The 19,739-nt window shown below is 40.5% G+C and overlaps 1 protein-coding gene across 7 annotated transcripts in view; it reads left to right on the top strand.

Annotated features, from left to right (window-relative positions):
• The window catches only part of Ppn (proteoglycan-like sulfated glycoprotein papilin), a 189,038-nt gene that overhangs the window by 139,974 nt on the left and 29,325 nt on the right, over positions 1–19,739 (top strand). For all 7 annotated transcript variants that reach the window (XR_013082378.1, XR_013082379.1, XR_013082381.1 and 4 more), the window contains exons 3-4: positions 3,898–4,085; positions 8,323–8,383. Coding sequence is in view for 1 of the 7 variants with exons in the window: in XM_076789086.1 (XP_076645201.1) it covers positions 3,898–4,085; positions 8,323–8,383 (249 nt within the window). In the remaining 6 variants the exon portion in view is untranslated. The remainder of the gene's footprint in view (positions 1–3,897; positions 4,086–8,322; positions 8,384–19,739) is intronic.

Genomic DNA, 19,739 nt, shown 5'->3' with positions numbered 1-19,739 from the left:
CTACCCTTTATTTTCTTTTCATCAATTCAGAAAGTCGTAGTTTCATCTTGCCGTCGTAATTTGAGTGTAATATAGAGTCGGGAATAATTGGGCAGCTCGTTCCGGAAATCTGGTAAAGGAAACAATGTTCGACGTAACAGAGAAGTGAATTGTTTATTTAGCGACCGGTGGCACGGGCGTGAAGCGTCACGACGGAATTAATGAGAGTTGATTTACTTGATTGAAGTAGCAGGAGCAGTAGACTTTAAAAGGATCCTGCTGTCAGGCTCGAAGATACATAGCACGCAACGAGATTTACTCAAAGACGGCTGGTGCATTAAGTAACTCACCGAGGAATCTCGTTTCACGATCCCATCAAAGTTGGAACGCAAGAGACATGATTTAATACGTCTCGCGAGCCGGCGTTGTAACTTGTTAATCTGATGAGTTACGCGAGGCGTAATCAATATGAACGCCATAAATCTGGCTTCGCTAAATACCCGTGAAGACGCAACGAAAAAGCACGCACCTGGCGTAGTCCATTTCTCATTTATCCCCCTAACGGCAGGAACGCTTAGCGTTACTGATTATGGTAATAATCGCTTAACCGACGACCGCGGAGTATAGTTTAATTTATTTTTGTCGGAGCAAATCAACTGGTATCTTGTCAATCATGTTTCTCCGTGGTTCTAATACGTGATCCCTAGACTACGGATCGTGAGGCATTTATGAGAATTCATTTCAAAGTAGTATTTTGAATTTAACGTGATCTAGAAGAATTTTCCAGCCCATGAAAGAAGCACAGTGATTTCTCTATATATGTCGCCGAGGCTTGGCTGATAAACGCTCGAGAGGCCTCGGACGTCGAGGAGTGTAAACATAACACGGCTTGACTATGTATCGTGCACGATACATGACGCTGGCGAGACCCGTGTTGTTGACATATATCGAGAATTCGTTGTATTCAGCTTAGTTCTCTACAAGTCGGACAGAAAAATAAGCACTTCGCACAAAGACTCACAGTTTAGCGATTAATTATGGAAATGTGTCTGGGACCAGGGTGTCCTCGACGAGTTATTGCGGAGGGGAGGGTTCATCCCCGAGAATTGAATAATCCTGGTTGAAAAATTAAACAAGACCCGGATCCTCATTTGTCACGGCTGTTTAGCGGCTATACACATCGATCCGCGAAACTCTCGAAATTGTCCGAGCTCGGTTAAGTTAACCCGTCGCGGGACAAGTTTCGAGAGCCGGCTACCGACAAGTTCGCCAACTCCCTTCAAAGACCAATAATCTGGGCCAAGTGGATACTCGTGGCAAGTTCTGTGACAATGCCGGGGCGCTCTCCCGTATCCGTCGATTGCAGTTTGAACCGAAAACATTTTCGATCTTCCAATTCCGGGCGATTTCGGTCCGGTCAGCGTGGAAACGATAGCGATCAACCGGCGAGAACAGAACAGGGGGAACCGTATCGATGATTGGGCGAGATGTGCCTCGGCGGTGGGAAGAGTGCGACGGATAATTTTATTTGGAAACCAAGCTCTCTTGCACTTTACAACCGACCGCTGGAAACTGCTTTGGAGCTCGGCCAAAAGGCACCATTCAAATGTTGCATAGATCCCCGCCTTTAGAATGGAAGCGAATTTTCCTCGGATCGTGGAATCGTCGCTCCATTCGGGGCATTAATCTCACGATCTTTCCTTCTCCGGTAATCTAGGGGGATTATCGTCCTTTGGTTCGCCGAGAAGTTTTCCTCGTGGACGACTGAACGCGGGGAAAATGCGTTTTTAATGGACACGTGCGGATTTCGATGGGAGTTAGGCTGTTCTGGGATTTGTAGATGAGAGAATGAGGATTCTGGGATTTATGGACGCAGCATCCCCATACTGCGGAGTTTCCACACCTAGGATCTATAGAGCTACGGTAGGCGGTTCCAGAATCCGTAAGTTGGATTCAGGAGATCCTACAATTCAGAGATCCAATATAGCGGACGCTAGAAACCATAGATACGAATCAGAGGCTTACAGGATCCATGGATCGAAACTAGGGGGTTCCACGTTCCATAGACCAAAGCCACAGGATTCTAGGATACATAGATCAAAGTCAGAGTCCATAGGGGTCCCGAGGGTGGGGATTCTAGAAACTATAGACACAAATCAGAGGGATCCAGTATACAAACTAGAAGGTTCTAAAATCCACAGACCTAAGTCAGTGGATCCCAAGAGTCCTGGATCCAAACGAGAGTATCCCAGGATTCATGGACTCACGTCGAAGAATTCTAGAGTTGATGGCACGAAGAGAGAGGATCCTAGAATCTATAGAGCCAAGCTAGAGGATCCTAGAGTCTGTAGGGTCAACTTGGAAGATCCTGGAATCTATAGAGCCAAGCTAGAGGATCCTAGAATCTTTGAAGCCCAGATAGAGGATCCTAGATGATATAGAGCCAAGCTAGAGGATCCTAGAATCTACAGAGCCAAGATAGAGGATCCTAGAATCTACAGAGCCAAGCTAGAGGATCCTAGAATCTATAGAACCAAGCTAGAGGATCCTGAAATCTATAGAGCCAAGCTAGAGGATCCTAGAATCCTTGAAGCCCAGATAGAGGATCCTAGAATCCTTGAAGCCCAGATAGAGGATCCTAGATGATATAGAGTCAAGATAGAGGATCCTAGAATCTACAGAGCCAAGATAGAGGATCCTAGAATCTACAGAGCCAAGATAGAGGATCCTAGAATCTATAGAGCCAAGCTAGAGGATCCTGGAATCTACAGAGCCAAGATAGAGGATCCTAGAATCTACAGAGCCAAGCTAGAGGATCCTAGAATCTATAGAACCAAGCTAGAGGATCCTGAAATCTATAGAGCCAAGCTAGAGGATCCTAGAATCCTTGAAGCCCAGATAGAGGATCCTAGAATCCTTGAAGCCCAGATAGAGGATCCTAGATGATATAGAGCCAAGATAGAGGATCCTAGAATCTACAGAGCCAAGATAGAGGATCCTAGAATCTATAGAGCCAAGCTAGAGGATCCTGGAATCTATAGAGCCAAGCTAGAGGATCCTAGAATCTACAGAGCCAAGCTAGAGGATCCTAGAATCTATAGAGCCAAGTTAGAGGATCCTAGAATCTTTGAAGCCCAGATAGAGGATCCTAGATGATATAGAGCCAAGATAGAGGATCCTAGAATCTACAGAGCCAAGATAGAGGATCCTAGAATCTACAGAGCCAAGCTAGAGGATCCTAGAATCTATAGAACCAAGCTAGAGAATCCTGAAATCTATAGAGCCAAGCTAGAGGATCCTAGAATCCTTGAAGCCCAGATAGAGGATCCTAGAATCCTTGAAGCCCAGATAGAGGATCCTAGAATCCTTGAAGCCCAGATAGAGGATCCTAGAATCCTTGAAGCCCAGATAGAGGATCCTAGAATCCTTGAAGCCCAGATAGAGGATCCTAGAATCTATAGAGCCAAGCTGGAGGTTCCTAGAATCTATCTCGAAGAACTTTCTCGATCTCACTAATCACGATAAATTCACTCGACCGAGAGTATTAATTAAAAATCGAGTGTTCCACGGAACGTTTAAACCACGATGCAACCACGAGCTCGAAAATATCCTCTCTCCGGACGATAACGTAATTCACGTTTTCACCCCCGTCTCGACCGCAGTTCATCACTGCTAAAAGCCTGTACCTTATCGAGCTTCTCTGATAAGGGGATCACGCCTACGCTCTTCAACACGAAGATCACCCACGGAACCCTTTAGAATCTACCTCTAGGTAGGCCGTAGATAAACAAGAGACCACTTACCGTGAAATCCTTCGCGTTCCCACGGCAGATATTCTTCCTGCAGCATCCAGTTCCATCGACACCGTCGATGGGCAGAGACGTTATGAATCATTTCCTTTTGCTTCTCTGTTCGCAGCATCATATAAAATTAAGGCACGAGAGACACCGGCGACAACATGGCGAGAGCTACCTGCACAGCAGCTCCGTTCTAGACACGGACGAACCAGAAAGTGGAGCCTGGGGACCTTGGTCGTCACCTAGCTCGTGCTCCAGGTCCTGCGGAGGAGGCGTCTCGCATCAGACTAGACAGTGTCTCGACTTGGAGTGAGTTCATCATCAAATCCACTATGTTACACCCTGGAGAAGCCTTTTAACGATTTATCAGATTATCCTGCAGCTCGCGTTGCCGTACGGGATGTTGATTAATGGGAATTAATCAGGACACTGGGAAATCCTCTTCGGCTTACAATTTTCCAGAGAGTATTAAGATTTGTCTGACTCTCGTTTGCTCCTTGCGTCAATTTTTAACAGTTTGCTGAAGCTAAATTTGTAAAAAGTAAGAATATGCAAAGGAAAGTGAAAAGTCCTGCTACATGGACCATTTAATCTCATGTCACCGTAATTTTTAAATTCTGGGAAAAACAATTTGCAAAATTGATTTCTTTATCATTGCGTCGATATGATACCAAAGAACAAAGCAAGTTGAGCAAGTGAAGGACACACGCGAGAATGAATTCAGATGAATTGATTAATTTATCAAAGAGGATTTTTAACTGTAAAAAAGCCTAATCAATGTAAGTGACTTAGTACTTGTGGTCCTAGAAAATGTTTGTAGTGTGTTCGAATTTAATAGCCAGAAATTGTTTGCAACTGTTGTGGAATTGTTGATTTAATCGCGAGTATGTTCGGACGTTGGCAGACAGGTGTCGCGTTAATATTAATTAGAAAAAGAAGGAAGAGAGAGGTGGCTGGTAATAAGAAATTTGAAATTCCACCAACGTACTAAACGCTCCGAGGCCCGGCTAATGGAAAATTAATTTTTTACCCCGTCATTTCCCGCGGAGATGGGTTTCCTTAAATTCAATCCTCGTCCGGGTGAAGTTTCTACGCTTCGGGGCCTCCTCACCAGAATTTTTGACGCACCGACGAAACTTCCGGCGAGATCGCGGTAAATCCTTCTTATCTCCTGGCTGGGGTCAAGATTAAGCTTGACTACCCATTCCGCTTTCTGTCGTGGATCCCTATCTCGCTGAACTTTCCACCGATTCGATCATTGATCTCGAGGGATTGTTTAAAATCGGTCACGGAGAACAAATTTCATTTAATCTTTTTCCGCGATTCATTTTTATAATGTCTGGCCATCAACAATTAACGTAGGTAAATTTTATACATGACTTTATAAGTGTTCGTACACCAGCATTTGTTTATTTAATTCATTAATTTGTGAATTTACTTCGTTCATTCGTGCGCGAGTTTATTTGATTCATTCGTCTAGGAATCTTTAACACTAGGTTTACGGACCACTAAAAATGACTATTTTACATTACATTATAAAAATAACATGAATGTATCTATCAAAGTTTGTAACCATTTTTTTAATAATATGTACCCAAACAAATCAATTCGTTCAATAATTGTTCATGGATGCGTATTCCCAATTTAAAAATATTAGAATCCGTCATTTTGACGGGTTCCGTAAATCTAGTGTTATATTCAATTTAATTTTCGTATTTACATTTTAATAGAATTCTCATGCAAAATAATCACAATTTCTTTATTGCCAAATTTTTGTTGACTTGAGGTGCATTTAAGTTTTACAAGAATAAGATTAAATTGAATTTTCACTTATACAATATGTATGAAATGTTATAACCATTATTATGCAAATACAGCGGCAGTGTATAGAAAGACAATTCAATATTGTAAAGTACAATTTGTGTATTTGAAGCTGCAAGAGAAAAGAAAAGAATTCTAAATGTGTTTTCAAGTCTGTCTGGTTAGCGCCGTGTCTGTCTGTGGCTGGCTGTTTCTACTTGCAGCGAATATTCACGCTGCTGCGGTCTTACGCTCTTTCTAACCACGTTATTATGTCTTACCATTATTTATTTGTTGTCATGATTTTCCTATGACATCATTACGTCACAGTAAAAGGTAATTGGTACTAAAAAGAAAATTTTCCTCAAAGATTTCTTAACACAATAAAATTAAAGCATTCTAAGGTTCGATTCATAATTAGACAGCGAATTTTCATACAAATATCAACTTTTACGAATAAATTCATACAAAAAAACATCGTATCATATTCCAGAAGAAGACGTAAAAATTCATCACATATTTTTAAACATTTGCCTGTCAAATTTTAAAAGATCAAGAATAAATGCATAAAATCTGCAGTCCATTAGTTGCAGGTGTCTGTCCGTAGTCTAATAAAAATTATTCCATAATCGAGGAGCCCCTTTCACAAGTAAAAGTCAGGGAAGGAAAATCGCAGGATCGATCGTGAAAATCAGATTCTGTGAAACCGAGAGTGAACCCGTTGGTAATAACACGTTGAAGGGGTTCTAGAAAGCGGGCTAATCGTTATGGTAGGGCATTTAATGCAGGGAATTATTTCGTGGTATCGGATAGATCGTGTCATAGGTCAGACACGCTCCATCGCATAGGATGCTGCGGTCGATCGTGCCGAGTTTACAGCTCTTTTCAATTTACGATATCCAGACGCAGCATCGGCGAGTGGCTTATCGAAATTAATTCCCGGAGTGCGCTATTAGATTAATATCTTGACATAACGATCGCTAACCCGACACTAATGCGACAGGTGTAGTTTGCAGCTTTTGGAACGTTAAATCCATGAATTATCACCGCCAAAGAAACCTCAAAATATATTTTTCGTTTAAAATCTGCCGTCTGCCACAAATATTTTACTCTGACGGACCACCATTTTCGATACTAAATTCGTTTTTAAATGTTGGACACTCGAGCGAATTTTTAGATTATTCTGTTGATTCATTAATATAACATTTGACGCTATATAAACACTGTATTTAATGATCGAATGTTGTACAATTTTTTTTATTTTTTGACTGACTTTAAAAATTAATATTTTAATGTCCGTTTTGAGATAATACTGTCGATCTATTATAATATTTTGCACCTACCTTCGACTTTTGAAAAACCTCGTTTTATCATCAGAGTACATTGCCAGTTACATAAAGATAGTTAAAAATGAAAATTTTAATTTAGCAGGGCTGATAACAACGACATTGCACAGACACGACACCAGTCGTAAAAATTTTAATTCAATTCTTTGAGCGTATTGAAATATTTAAAGAAAAATTTACCGAATAAAAGGCTCGGCAACTCCAGCAAAAAATATGGGAATGAATGCTAATAATTCTACATTTTTATGCTCTTCACACACGTCTACAGTCGCTATTACACTCGCTTCTTGCAAACAAAGTATTACCACCGTGGAGCAACGCAACATTTCACACTGGTGAAATAACTTCTCCGATCGACCCACGCGTCACGCGCAAGGAATAAATTAATTTTGGGAACCATCGGTCGACGTGAACGCGGAAAAAATAAATGTGCGGGCGTTTGTCCGTGTTTCACGAGCGGGTTATGGCGATTCGTTACATTCCCAGCGATAGATTTCCGCATGAAAATTTCAGCGGGACGTGCGCGATCCTGGCAAACGTAATTTCACCGAAAACGGCGCGAATCATTGAGAAGTGGATCCACGCTTTTTTCCCGGGGATTTTTCGCTCGCCACGTGGGAGGAGACGTGGTTTACGGGGACGGAAAAACTGGTCGCTCCACTTTTCCTTCGAGTTTTCATCGAGAAGAAGCTCGTTAACGAGGAAGCGGCGGTCGGATGCGCGATTTAACGGAGTGTGAATTCCTGATTAGAGATACCGACCGCGTTTCGATGCAAAATCGACGGGATGGCGTCGTAATCGAGATTAGAATCGAACTGCGAACGCGATTTCGTGAAATAGAGAACGCCTCGGTCGTGTTCCACGCCGCAGGAAAATGTTCTGGAAAAAGGAAACGCGTAAGAAAAGCCAGAAATACCCTTGGCATTTTATTTGCGGCTGATTTGTTCCTCGGATAAAAATGACAATCGTTTTCTGTTCGCCGGAACTGTAATGCATTCATGAAATGAAAAAAACTGATTTCTTCAGTGTGATTTCAAAACGAGATTAAGAACATTTGTCGAAGAATAAACGAACTTTTTGAAGATTGAAAGCATATTTGACTCTCGTACTTTTATCGTTAAAATTGTCGTTGAAAGTATGGAAAATTATTTTCCGGAGTTGTCGGTGAATATTTGCAATCTGAACGTGGATGTTCCGTTTAGTGGTCGTTTTAAGCAGCCAGTAGAAAACGGTATGACTGTTTCAAAACCTCTCGCGGCGTTCTCGTTGAAATATTATTATCCTGCAGAAGGTACCGTACCCGCGGATGCTGCAGGACTTCGTTTCTTATTGTTCCTCTGACCTTACAACGCTTTAGAGGAACCGGGTTCAGTCGTTATAAAAACGTCTTATTGTTGCAGCGACAATGGCTACAACAAGTGCACGGGAGCATCCAGGCGATTCTTCTCCTGCAACGTCCAGGTGAGTATTGTTTACGACATCTGAGACAATAATAAACGTTATTGTAATGAAGCGGAAAAGGAACGGTGGAACCTCTGTTCATTCGGTTCATTTCTAAACGATCTTATTGCTGTATAGTATCATAATCTTTTTGTATCAGGAGGGATTTCATGAAACGCACGAACAAAAGAGGCAACGATGAATAATTCTGCGCGCAAATAGTGAATTATAATTCAGTTATCATAGTGCAGTGAATCGGAGAGATTGACCGTTAATTTCCAAACAACTTTATTGTTCCATTCCATTGAAAATCTTTGCATTATCTGGAACGGCGTGAGTCAAACGTGTACTAGAATCTGATTAATCATTGCGTAACTGTGGGTGATTTATGCGATTTGCTTTAATAGATCGAACAGCTTGACAGTCTATCAAGGGACGTCGAGGCATCGACGCATGACACGGGCTTCAATTATACTGATCTGCATGCGATCGCGAATCAATGAATCCAGTCTGACGGTTATATTACCTCCACTACCGTCGTATTAACATATTTTGACCTTGTTCTTCTTTTGGAGTTGGACAATTGATAATAAATTCCTGATATTAATCAATGACGATTAAAATTCTTTCGTTTCTTCGGAAACACAGATGATCGAAATGTGTATAACATTGCACAGCTCTCGGATATCGTATATTTTACCATTTTGTGTCGAGCATAAACTAAGTATTAATTGTGCAATCCGATACGATTGCAGAATCGTATTTTAATAATATTATTGGTATAATATAATCGACAATTGACACATTATAACAATGAAAATTTATACAAGAGCGCAAAATTATATCAATCCCGTTTATCACAATTGAATTACAAATTTTCCTGCAAGTTTACAATGTTTAAAAAGCGATTAGTAAAACCGGGAATTAAATTCGAACCTGTTACCACGACAAATGTGCCAACTAAATTCGCTAGAATACTGGATCCGCGGCCATAATCGAAGAAAGTATTACTCCGGTTAAAGAGAAAAGGCATGTCCAACCGCTGACATGAATTTACGTTTCCTCCTCCCTAACCTTTAAATATGTCGGTCAATTCGCCGAGCAGCAGCAGCAGCGCGGTTCGATGGTCTTTAATAAAATGATTTATATCATTATTTAATTCGGTTCGTTAAATGTCAGCCGCAGCCACGTTGAACCCTGAACCGTGAGAGCTCGAAGCGTGAGCATTGTCGTTCACGTGTGGCCCAGTGAACAACCGGGTCTCTCTTTCCCTCGTCTCTTTATCTTTGTCGTTTCGTTCGCCTCTCGATTTTAACGCGGATCGATCGAACACCGAGTCTTAACGCCCTGGTACTCGGCACACGTGCCAAGACCCGTCAAACTTTCATTTAAAACTACTTAATCAACGGGACGCTACGCTGCTAGACTCGCTTCTTTTCTACTGGGCCCAGGTGATCTTGACAAATTGTTCAGATGATCGATTAATCCGTGCCATTGCTTCACTCGCTTCGACCGAAACGATCTTTCGATTCGTTCGCACGAAATCGTTCTGAAATCGTCTTAAAAGTAACGCGATCCGCTTTAAATACGTTTCAGTCTTATTCCATGAGAACATTTTTTCAATATTTTATTCTTAACACTAGGTTTACGGAGCACTAAAAATGACTATTTTACATTACTTTATAAAAATAACATGAATGTATCGGTCAAAGTTTGTAGCCATTTTTTCAATAATATATACCCAAAGAAATCAATTTGTTAAATGATTGCTCATAGATGCACTTTTACAATCTCAATATTCGCAATTGAAAAATATTAGAATCCGTCATTTTGACGGGTCCCGTAAATCTAGTGTTAACCTTTAATCGGACTACGATATTGTACTATAATAGAATTTATGTTCAATATTCATCTCCATCGCAATAGTAAATAAAAACGTAGTGGCACAGTAAAATTTCTTTTAATAATTATTAAATAATTATTAGCGTAAGTGGGGCCGCATCAGTCCCAATAGTTCACTTGATATTCTGCAACTTTGAAAATATTTTCGACCATCACAATTCACTACTTTCCCCACTTCTCTCGGCTTTTAAATAATTGTTTTAAAAAGCCGCAGTGCTTTCGAGTAGGAAACGGTTCCTCGAATGATCGTGGCGGCCATAGTTTTCATTTTCCTCGGAGCGGCACCGAGGCAATTTCGCTTCTCTTTCTTTTTTTCCCCTGACAGACGGACCACGATTATCGGCCATTTTCTTCCCGTTCTTCATCCGGACAGAGGTCCGGACTGCGTCGCGATCATTTAAACGATTCACCGGGAAAATGATTCGACGGCGTCGAGCACACGGCGATGATAATTTTATGGCCGCTACGTGACCCTTGGAAATACATTTTGACCGAGAGCCTTCTCGGTCTTATATGGAGAAATAGCGAGGGTCTAGGAATTGACGATGGTACCGGAAGTGCTTGCACGCCGACGTGTGGGCCCAGGTCGAACGTTCGTGACTCGGGAAAATGAAATTAAAGCCGAGGGGTCAGTGGCTCGATTGATAGATGCTGGTCCTCGTGAGAATTGATTGGACGCCGCCTTCGATTGCGGCACGCTTGCACGAAATCAACGGCGACTGCGTGCACCGGAGAAATTAGGTTTTGATACCGCAAAGTGGCACGACGCCCTCGCACATTCTGACAGGATACATGGGGGTTAATCACGAATTACTGCTGGCACACGTACGTACTCAGGAATAGGACGTTATGCATCTGCGACGCAAAGGGGCTATGCGAAAATGTTAGGGGAACTTGACGATAGCATTCATTTATCGAATTTGTTGAGGGATGAAATTAATTTCTATGTAGCTTCTGCTCCTTCAAATTGACGCAGACAATTTTTAGCATGTTACTTCTAGAGGATAATTACTTATTTGATACATTTTTGAGTTGTAACAATTTTTTTTTAATTTTTAGGGGTCGTGACCTTCGCCAATTTTTATCTAGCTTCTACTTTTTGGAATTTTTCATTTTTTAAAATTGTTTAGGGGTGACATATGTTTTTATTCAGATTCTGTTCTGAATAATTGATGCAGACAATTTTTAGCTTGTTACTTCTAGAGGATAATTACTTACTTGATAAATTTTTGAGTTGTAACAATTTTTTTTAATGAATTTTCAAGGTGTCGTGACTTTCGCCAATTTTTATCTAGCTTCTACTTTTTGGAATTTTTCATTTTTAAAATTGTTGAGGGGTGAAATATGTTTTTATTCAGATTCTGTTCTGAATAATTGATGCAGACAATTTTTAGCTTGTTGCTTCTAGAGGATAATTATTTATTTGATACATTTTTGAGTTGTAACAATTTTTTTATGAATTTTCAAGGTGTCCTGACCTTCGCCAATTTTTATTCAGCTTCTACTTTTTGGAATTTTTTATTTTTTAAAATTGTTGAGTGGTGAAATATGTTTTTATTCAGCTTCTGTTCTGAATAATTGATGCAGACAATTTTAACTTTGAATTTTTAGAGGATAATCATGCGTTTTATGAATTTCACGGCGTTTATGTGTTTTGCATTTTTAGACAATGTTGTAATTTAGTTTATCGATGAATGAAGAAAATCTATAAGCTTATGCATGAAGATTGTTAGGAGACACTTCGAAATTTATGGGTTCATAATGAAGCACATTAGTAAACGTATAGTTAATCAGTATTACCTGCAGGTCGACAAGTCTCTCGAACTGATTTGAATTCAACAGGTTGAGGTTATTTGCGATTCAACTCGATAATTTAGGTTCATATTTTAAGATTCATTGCACGTGCAATTTTTTATGACCTCGTCCAATTTCCAAACTCGATTTGCAAACTTTGCACTGCGCTGTATTTATTTCTTCAAATGGAACAATCTCTACACATTAATTTCAGAGATACTCGCTATTAACATTCATTTTCCAAAAATAGTGTGGGTGTTCAAAAATATTTAGAAAAAAACCAGTTCAATTGGAGAAGCGTTTTGTTTCTTTTTTTTGTGATGCTCGTCCAAACGATTGTCAATGTAAAGGACTGACAAATACAATTCTGAATGACCGTCTATAAACTCTGCAGAAAATATGTCCCTCGAAATTAGACAATTATGTTCTACACCAATCGTATTTTTGTAGTAGAAAACCCAGGCAATGATAACGATTGCCTCGTGCATCTAATGTTTCGAGTTTCTAAAGAACTTCGTCGGTTTCTGAGACTTACGACTCCGATGGCCGTAGCGCTGTGTATAGGGTGTCTCAAAAATGATCGCACACACAAAAATATTTTTCGGCTCAGTTATTATTTCGCAATTCGTCTATTCTATTCAACTTGTGTCTCTACAGGTGTGTAGACTTGAAAAACTGTTCCATTGGCAGGCTAAAATCCTACGAAAATTAAGGGACAGTTGCACTGTGATTTTTTATTGTCTCAAGGAAATTTTCTTAGCCCTTCTTTGGAGCGAACCTGTATAAATCGTCATGTTTACGAAATTAAAAAATCAAGGGACAGTTGCACGGTGAGTTTGGGGCGTCTCAAATTTTCCAGGATATTTTTTCATCCTTTCTTTAGAGCGAACCCGTATAAATCGTCATGTTAACGAAATTAAAAAATTAAGTGACAGTTGCACGGTGAGTTTGGGGCGTCTCAAATTTGCCATGATATTTTTTTATCCTTTCTTTGGAGCGAACCCGTATAAATCGTCATGTTAACGAAATTAAAAAATTAAGGGACAGTTGCACGGTGAGTTTGAGGCGTCTCTAATTTGCCAGGATATTTTTTTATCCTTTCTTTGGAGCGAACCCGTATAAATCGTCATGTTAACGAAATTAAAAAATTAAGGGACAGTTGCACGGTGAGTTTGGGGCGTCTCAAATTTGCCAGGATATTTTTTCATCCTTTCTTTGGAGCGAACCCGTATAAATCGTCATGTTAACGAAATTAAAAAATTAAGGGACAGTTGCACGGTGAGTTTGAGGCGTCTCTAATTTGCCAGGATATTTTTTTATCCTTTCTTTGGAGCGAACCCGTTTAAATCGTCATGTTAACGAAATTAAAAAATTAAGGGACAGTTGCACGGTGAGTTTGGGGCGTCTCAAATTTGCCAGGATATTTTTTCATCCTTTCTTTGGAGCGAGCCCGTATAAATCGTCATGTTAACGAAATTAAAAAATTAAGGGACAGTTGCACGGTGAGTTTGGGGCGTCTCAAATTTTCCAGGATATTTTTTTATCCTTTCTTTAGAGCGAACCCGTATAAATCGTCATGTTAACGAAATTAAAAAATTAAGGGACAGTTGCACGGTGAGTTTGAGGCGTCTCTAATTTGCCAGGATATTTTTTTATCCTTTCTTTGGAGCGAACCCGTATAAATCGTCATGTTAACGAAATTAAAAAATTAAGGGACAGTTGCACGGTGAGTTTGGGGTATCCGAAATTTGCCAGGGCATTTTTGCGTGCTTCTTTTGAGCGAACCTGTACAGATCGGCGTGTTTACGACTGCCGGCTCGAGATCCCGCGGTTTTAACTTCGCCGATGTCCCGAAGGAGCAGGCCGCCGCGAGTATCCTCGAGCCAGGATTTAGTGGACGTCCCGGGAGGTGATCTTTACAGCCGTTGTAAACTTTTAATCCCGCGTTGTATTTCAGCGAGGGTCAACGCGTCGATCAGCCGACAGGACAAGGAATATCATCGCGAGAACCCTGTTAGGGTTATACGTGTCTGGTACCTGGGACACACACGCGATTTTACGGCGTCCCGGTGACCTCGTAAACTCCATCCGCCTCGAACACAACGCCGGGCACAGTTCCAGGAACCGGTTGCTTGTCACCGACCATTTAACCCTTTGTTTCTCGCGATTATTAATTGACAATTCCATTTTATATTCGGTTGGACGGCACGTTGGCCCGAACGCGTCACCGGCAGAACGCGTTCGAAACAGCTTATTCAGGGGAGCATGAATATAATTGGCGAAAAATATTCGAAAAGCTCAACATCATTGCAATAACCACACTGCGGACCTTTATGCATTCATAACATAAATGGGTAGCTGAAATATAAAATAGTGAAAGGACTAAAAGAATTGAAGAGTGTCGAAACGTTATCAATAGTCTGCGAATTTTTATGCAAAATTGATTAATTGCAGTTTCTTTTTTTTTTTAATCATGTTAGAAAGTCGATAATATTGGAATTCTTGAATACTTTAAATCCTTTTACTGCTTTAAATTGCACCAGCTCATTTTTGTCGTAAATGCATAAAATCCGCAGTCTAGCTATCATCGTCTTATTAAAGTTATTAGACCAGATGCATGAGGAAGAGTCTGACCGAACCGACAATTGATAGTTAACCCTTAAGTGCATAGGTAAACTAAATATTAGGAACATGAATGCATACATGGGGTCCATTGAGGACCCCACTTACCTATTCCTTGCTAACTTTGATTACAGCAACAACTTATTTCCGTAAACACATTAAACATAACCTATCATAAATATTGACAGAAGCAAATAGTTGAACTCTCAGTTCACAAATGGCGTGGCTAAAAATGTTAACACAAAATCCAACACTGGGGTCCTTTGCAGACCTCACTCATGCATTTAAGGGTTAATATGACCTACCTTCTTGTTCGAAAAGTTTCGCGCCCAGGTGGACGTTGATACGAACGTTATGCCTCCGAAGGGCCACCGAAAATCCCGAACGGCTTAGAAAGGACCTTTAATGGTCCCCGAACGCGACAATATGGCCTGGCCGTGTGATACTGCGTCGCTGCACTGTCGGAGATGCTAAAATTTATGAACGGCCGGCCATTATGCGGCCCCGACTCTCGAAGTATTAACTTTGTTAAAGCGACGTGCTAAATGAAACGAGCCGCAGCGCAGGTTGCGTCGTTGCCATAGACCGGCCCTTAGCCTGTGGATATTAATTGTTCGCCGACGTGTTCCGCCGGGATAATCACCTGCAAATTCGTCCTACACTTTTCCGAATTTTCGATACACCAAAAACTTGACCTCAGTTCGAATAACAGTTTTGATTAAAGTCGAAATTCATCTGTACATAATTTATTTAAGTATACTGTGTTTACGTACATAATTATGTGCACATATGATGTCAGATAAATTTTAAATTTTCTCTAGAAATACGAAAGGGGGTGACAATTAATATGTTTGATTCGAGAGTTAAAAGCAAGTTAAAATTATTCTGTTAATTGTCCAGACTTCTTTTAGATTGTCTTTGGTATGTATTAATAATTATGTTAATGTACACGTTCTACAAAATTTCATTTAATCCTGGGGGATTAAATGAAAGGGGGTTGAAATGAGTCCTTTCAAATTTTTTTGATTCAGAATTATGCAGCTTATGAATTAAATGAAGAGCTAATTAATTTAATTAGAACGTTTAACAATCGATGAATGTGTTCGGACGATTGTGTTATCTATTACGTGTGGCGAACTATGTCTTTTAAAATTTTCTTAAATCTTCTAACTTCGTTTCATATTCATAAAAAAGTCACCCTTGAGCAAACAGTTTACTGTAATTTACTGACATTTTTACTGCCTCTACAACAGGGGTCAATCGAGCAGCAATGAACCAGGCTCAAAGAATTGAATGAATTAATAAGAATAGACGAGATTTCCGTTCACACGGAAATGGGAAAACCGCAACTAAAACGATAATTAAAAATTCAATGTCGGACGAAGCAACAATTCTCCGGCCACAATACCGTTTTCTGTTTGGTGCTCGACGGTTTCAGCAACAATATAAAAATGTCGTTTGTCGCATAACAGATTGAACGGGTTGAACGACCGTGTTCCCGAGCCACTTTCGAATCAAACGGGGCGATCCGTTTCAGGGAGGGGCGAAGGGGGGTTGCAGCGCGCTTGCTGCAAAAATTGCCTCGCAACGCGGCTCATTGTTCTCGCCCCTTTTGTCTCAAGATTTCGTAATTAGTAACAATGCCCGCCGGCTAAACAGCGATTATCGAACGGTGGAAACTCTCCCTGAGGGGGCTTCGGTTTACCGGCCGGATGAAACTCTCGAGTAGCCGGAAGCGGGCTGCTGCGACGGATAAACGGGGGTTGCGGAATACGGGTTTCTTTAACGAGCGCGAACCGTTAATTACGAGTCACCGTAATTGCGAGTCACTCGCCTCTCTTCGTATTTCTAAGACCCGGTTATTGATTCCCGACCCTTTTTTTTTTTTTAGTTTTTCTCTCTCGCTGACTTCTCACCCCCATAATCTACCTCCACTCTTCCGACTTCTGAATGCCACTCGGGGGTTGTCGACTTCGAATAGCACTACTTTTTCGAGATCCAAACGGAAACTCGGGAAAATTCGTTTGACCTATATAGTTCGATATTTCACGATCTCTTTGTTCGGTAGTGAGATTTCGATCATTCCAAGACGACTTTTTAAAACGACAACAAGCGGGTACATTTTTAATAAATACAAAGATGGGTGTTTCGGAACATGTACGTACTACCTCCAACTTACTAAAATTACTCACGAATGAAATACCCTTTTAATTGACTCCTCTTCTTTGCAACTGCTGCACACAATTTTCATTTTCAACTTCGATAACTATGAATCTTCAATTTTCGTGACCTGTATCTAAGTAACCAATGAAAATACTTAAACAATTCAAACTGCGTTCGATGCGCTGACGTATACACAAGAAATCTACCATGGGAACAGAAGGCTGCTACACATACTTCTAATACCGAATTTTTAAAGAACGCATCGCTATTCGTCGCACTCCGAAAAATATTAAAAACGAGGACACCTCAATAAATTCTTCCACCCTCGAGCGCTTCAAAATCGTGGTCCACGGGAGCAATGGATCGTGGCTGCGGCAGCTACGGTTATCTGGTGACCCCGAAACGATTCGCCTCGTAAACCATCGATTTGAATAAGCGTCAAGGTCAATCGCGGTGGTTCGCAACCCGGTAGAAAAGCGTCCCGCGCCATAAATCACCGTTCCGCGATTCCCCGGGCAACATTCCTCATCCCCGTGCCGTCGTTTCGGGATCGCGTTTGATTTTTTTTCCCCCTTTTACGGTCACCAAACAGCAACCCTCTCGTCCCCTCGTTCCCCAAATTCATCCCCACCCCCTGGCCAGCTTCCGCAGCCAGCATCCTCGCAAAGAAATCTTACGTCATAAATCGTCGCGTATCCTCGTGCGTAGTACCGAGTCCCGCTGGGACGTCTTTTCTTCCTTTTTAGGACTCTGCTCGATTTATCGACATTATACCTGTGAGCCACAAGCCCCCCAAGTATCCCCCTTTTGCCCCCTGTAGTCCCCTATGGCCCCCCAAATCATTGCCCTCCTCATTCGAAGGTGGGACTTCATTTTACGCTCGAAGATGTTTGTTGTGGACGATTATGCAAGGTGGAAAGATGACTCCGGAAAGTGATAGATCACTGAATCTGCAATTTTTGAAAAATTAATGATGCTTGAACTGTTGTAAATTCGTAACAGAGAAAATAGTCCATCGATTCAAAGCGTTCTAAAATTGAAATTAACTTTGAAGCTCGAAACTTTTACTTTTACCCTCCATCCTGGAGATTGAAATAAATTGCAGCGCCTCTGAAAAATTTGTTCCGTGACCTAATCTACCATGGACTTGAAGATTGAAGCTTCCCCCTTCCAACGAACTCTGAAAAATTTATGTGCGATTTTTTTTTGGCCGTTTTATGAAACGAAAATGAAGAGCAAGTTCAGTCGTGAGAAGCATCCCTGGTGCACCTTATTGTAAACTTGGCCGTACGTCTCTCATTAAAAATTTAATGAAACGGCCAAAAAAAGAATCGTAAATTTAATTTTAATGAACTATCGTAAATTCCAAGCTTCAGTCTTCAAATCTATGTTAGATTTAGTCACGAAACAAAATTTACCAATGTTTCTAGGGACGTTTCAGTTAATAGCATTCTCGAAAAGAAACGCCTCTTCAATTTCATCGCAAAGTATTTTGAATTTAAACGATCCGAATATACGCTAAAGTATCTTATCCAATGTTTGATTGATGATTTTTGAAAGTGAATGGTACGATCGTATCGAGTCCCACTGGCCCAGTTGCGATACGGCCAACCCAATTTCTATGGGTATGGATCAGGTTAGGGGAGCACGGGTGGCAACACGCTCTGCCCACCGCCATTTGCACTCGGGATCATACGATAGGGGATGAATCCGCCGACCGTGTGATATCATCGTTGCTATTGGAATGGCGTTTGCTTGTTTGGCTCGCGGATCGATTGCAGGGAGAAATTGTGTTCGTGTTTGCCTCGGACAATGACAGGGGGGAGGCAGGTTTGATTAATTGATCGTGGAGGATGCCTTTTATTATTCGGGGCTCGTCGCTCGGGTTTGTTAACCCTTTTCGGACCACGTTCTTTCCACGGATTCGGATTCAGACTCGAACTTGTTTGATAGGGGTGCTTCGCGTTCGGGTCGTGGGATGCGTTGACAATGGCCTCCATTGTTATTGTCTTGTTCGAGAAACAGGCAGAGACAGAAAAGTGTACTACACGATGTTAAATATATATTTCTTTTGGGGGTGGACATCTTCTAAAGAACATACTTCAGAGAACGTATTTTAGAAAATAATTTTGAAATTAATGTTTTAACAGATTTTAAAGTACACGCTTGGAAAGATATATTTCAATGAAAATGTTTTAAAGAACATACTTTCAAGAACATGCTGCGAAGGACATGTCTGAAAGAATATGTCATAAAGTGCATACTTTAAAAAACATGTTCGGAACATATTAAAGGAACATATTATAAAGGAACATATTATAAAGGAACATATTATAAAGAACATACTATAAAGAACATCTTGTCAAGAACATGTTTTAGAGAATATATTTTAAAGTACATGTTTTCAAGAAGATACTATAAAAACATACTTTAAAGATCATGTGTGAATGAACATATCATAAAGAACAGGTTTTAAAGAACGTACTTTAAAGAGTAGGTGGAGAGAACTATTTTAGAGAACATGTTTTAAGGAACATGCTTGAAGCAACATGTTTTAATGAACATGTTTTAAGTAACATGCTTCAAGGAACATGCTTGAAGCAACATGTTTTAATGAACATGTTTTAAGTAATATGCTTCAAGGAAGATGCTTTATGGAGCATATTTTAATGAACATGTTTTAAGTAACATGCTTCAAGGAAGATGCGTTATGGAGCATGTTTTAATGAATATGTTTTAAGGAACATGTTTTAAGGAACATCTTTTAAGAAAAAGGATCTCAGGAACATGTTTTTGAGAAACGTGATTTAAGGAACATGTTTTAAGATACATGGTTTAAAGAACATGTTTAATGGACATGTTTAAGGAACATGTTTAATGGACATGTTTAAGGAAC

Source organism: Halictus rubicundus, chromosome 6 (assembly GCF_050948215.1).
Source record: "Halictus rubicundus isolate RS-2024b chromosome 6, iyHalRubi1_principal, whole genome shotgun sequence".
Classification (NCBI taxonomy): domain Eukaryota; kingdom Metazoa; phylum Arthropoda; class Insecta; order Hymenoptera; family Halictidae; genus Halictus; species Halictus rubicundus.
Note: the sequence above shows the minus strand (reverse complement) of the source record. Positions and strands in the feature narration are given on the sequence as shown.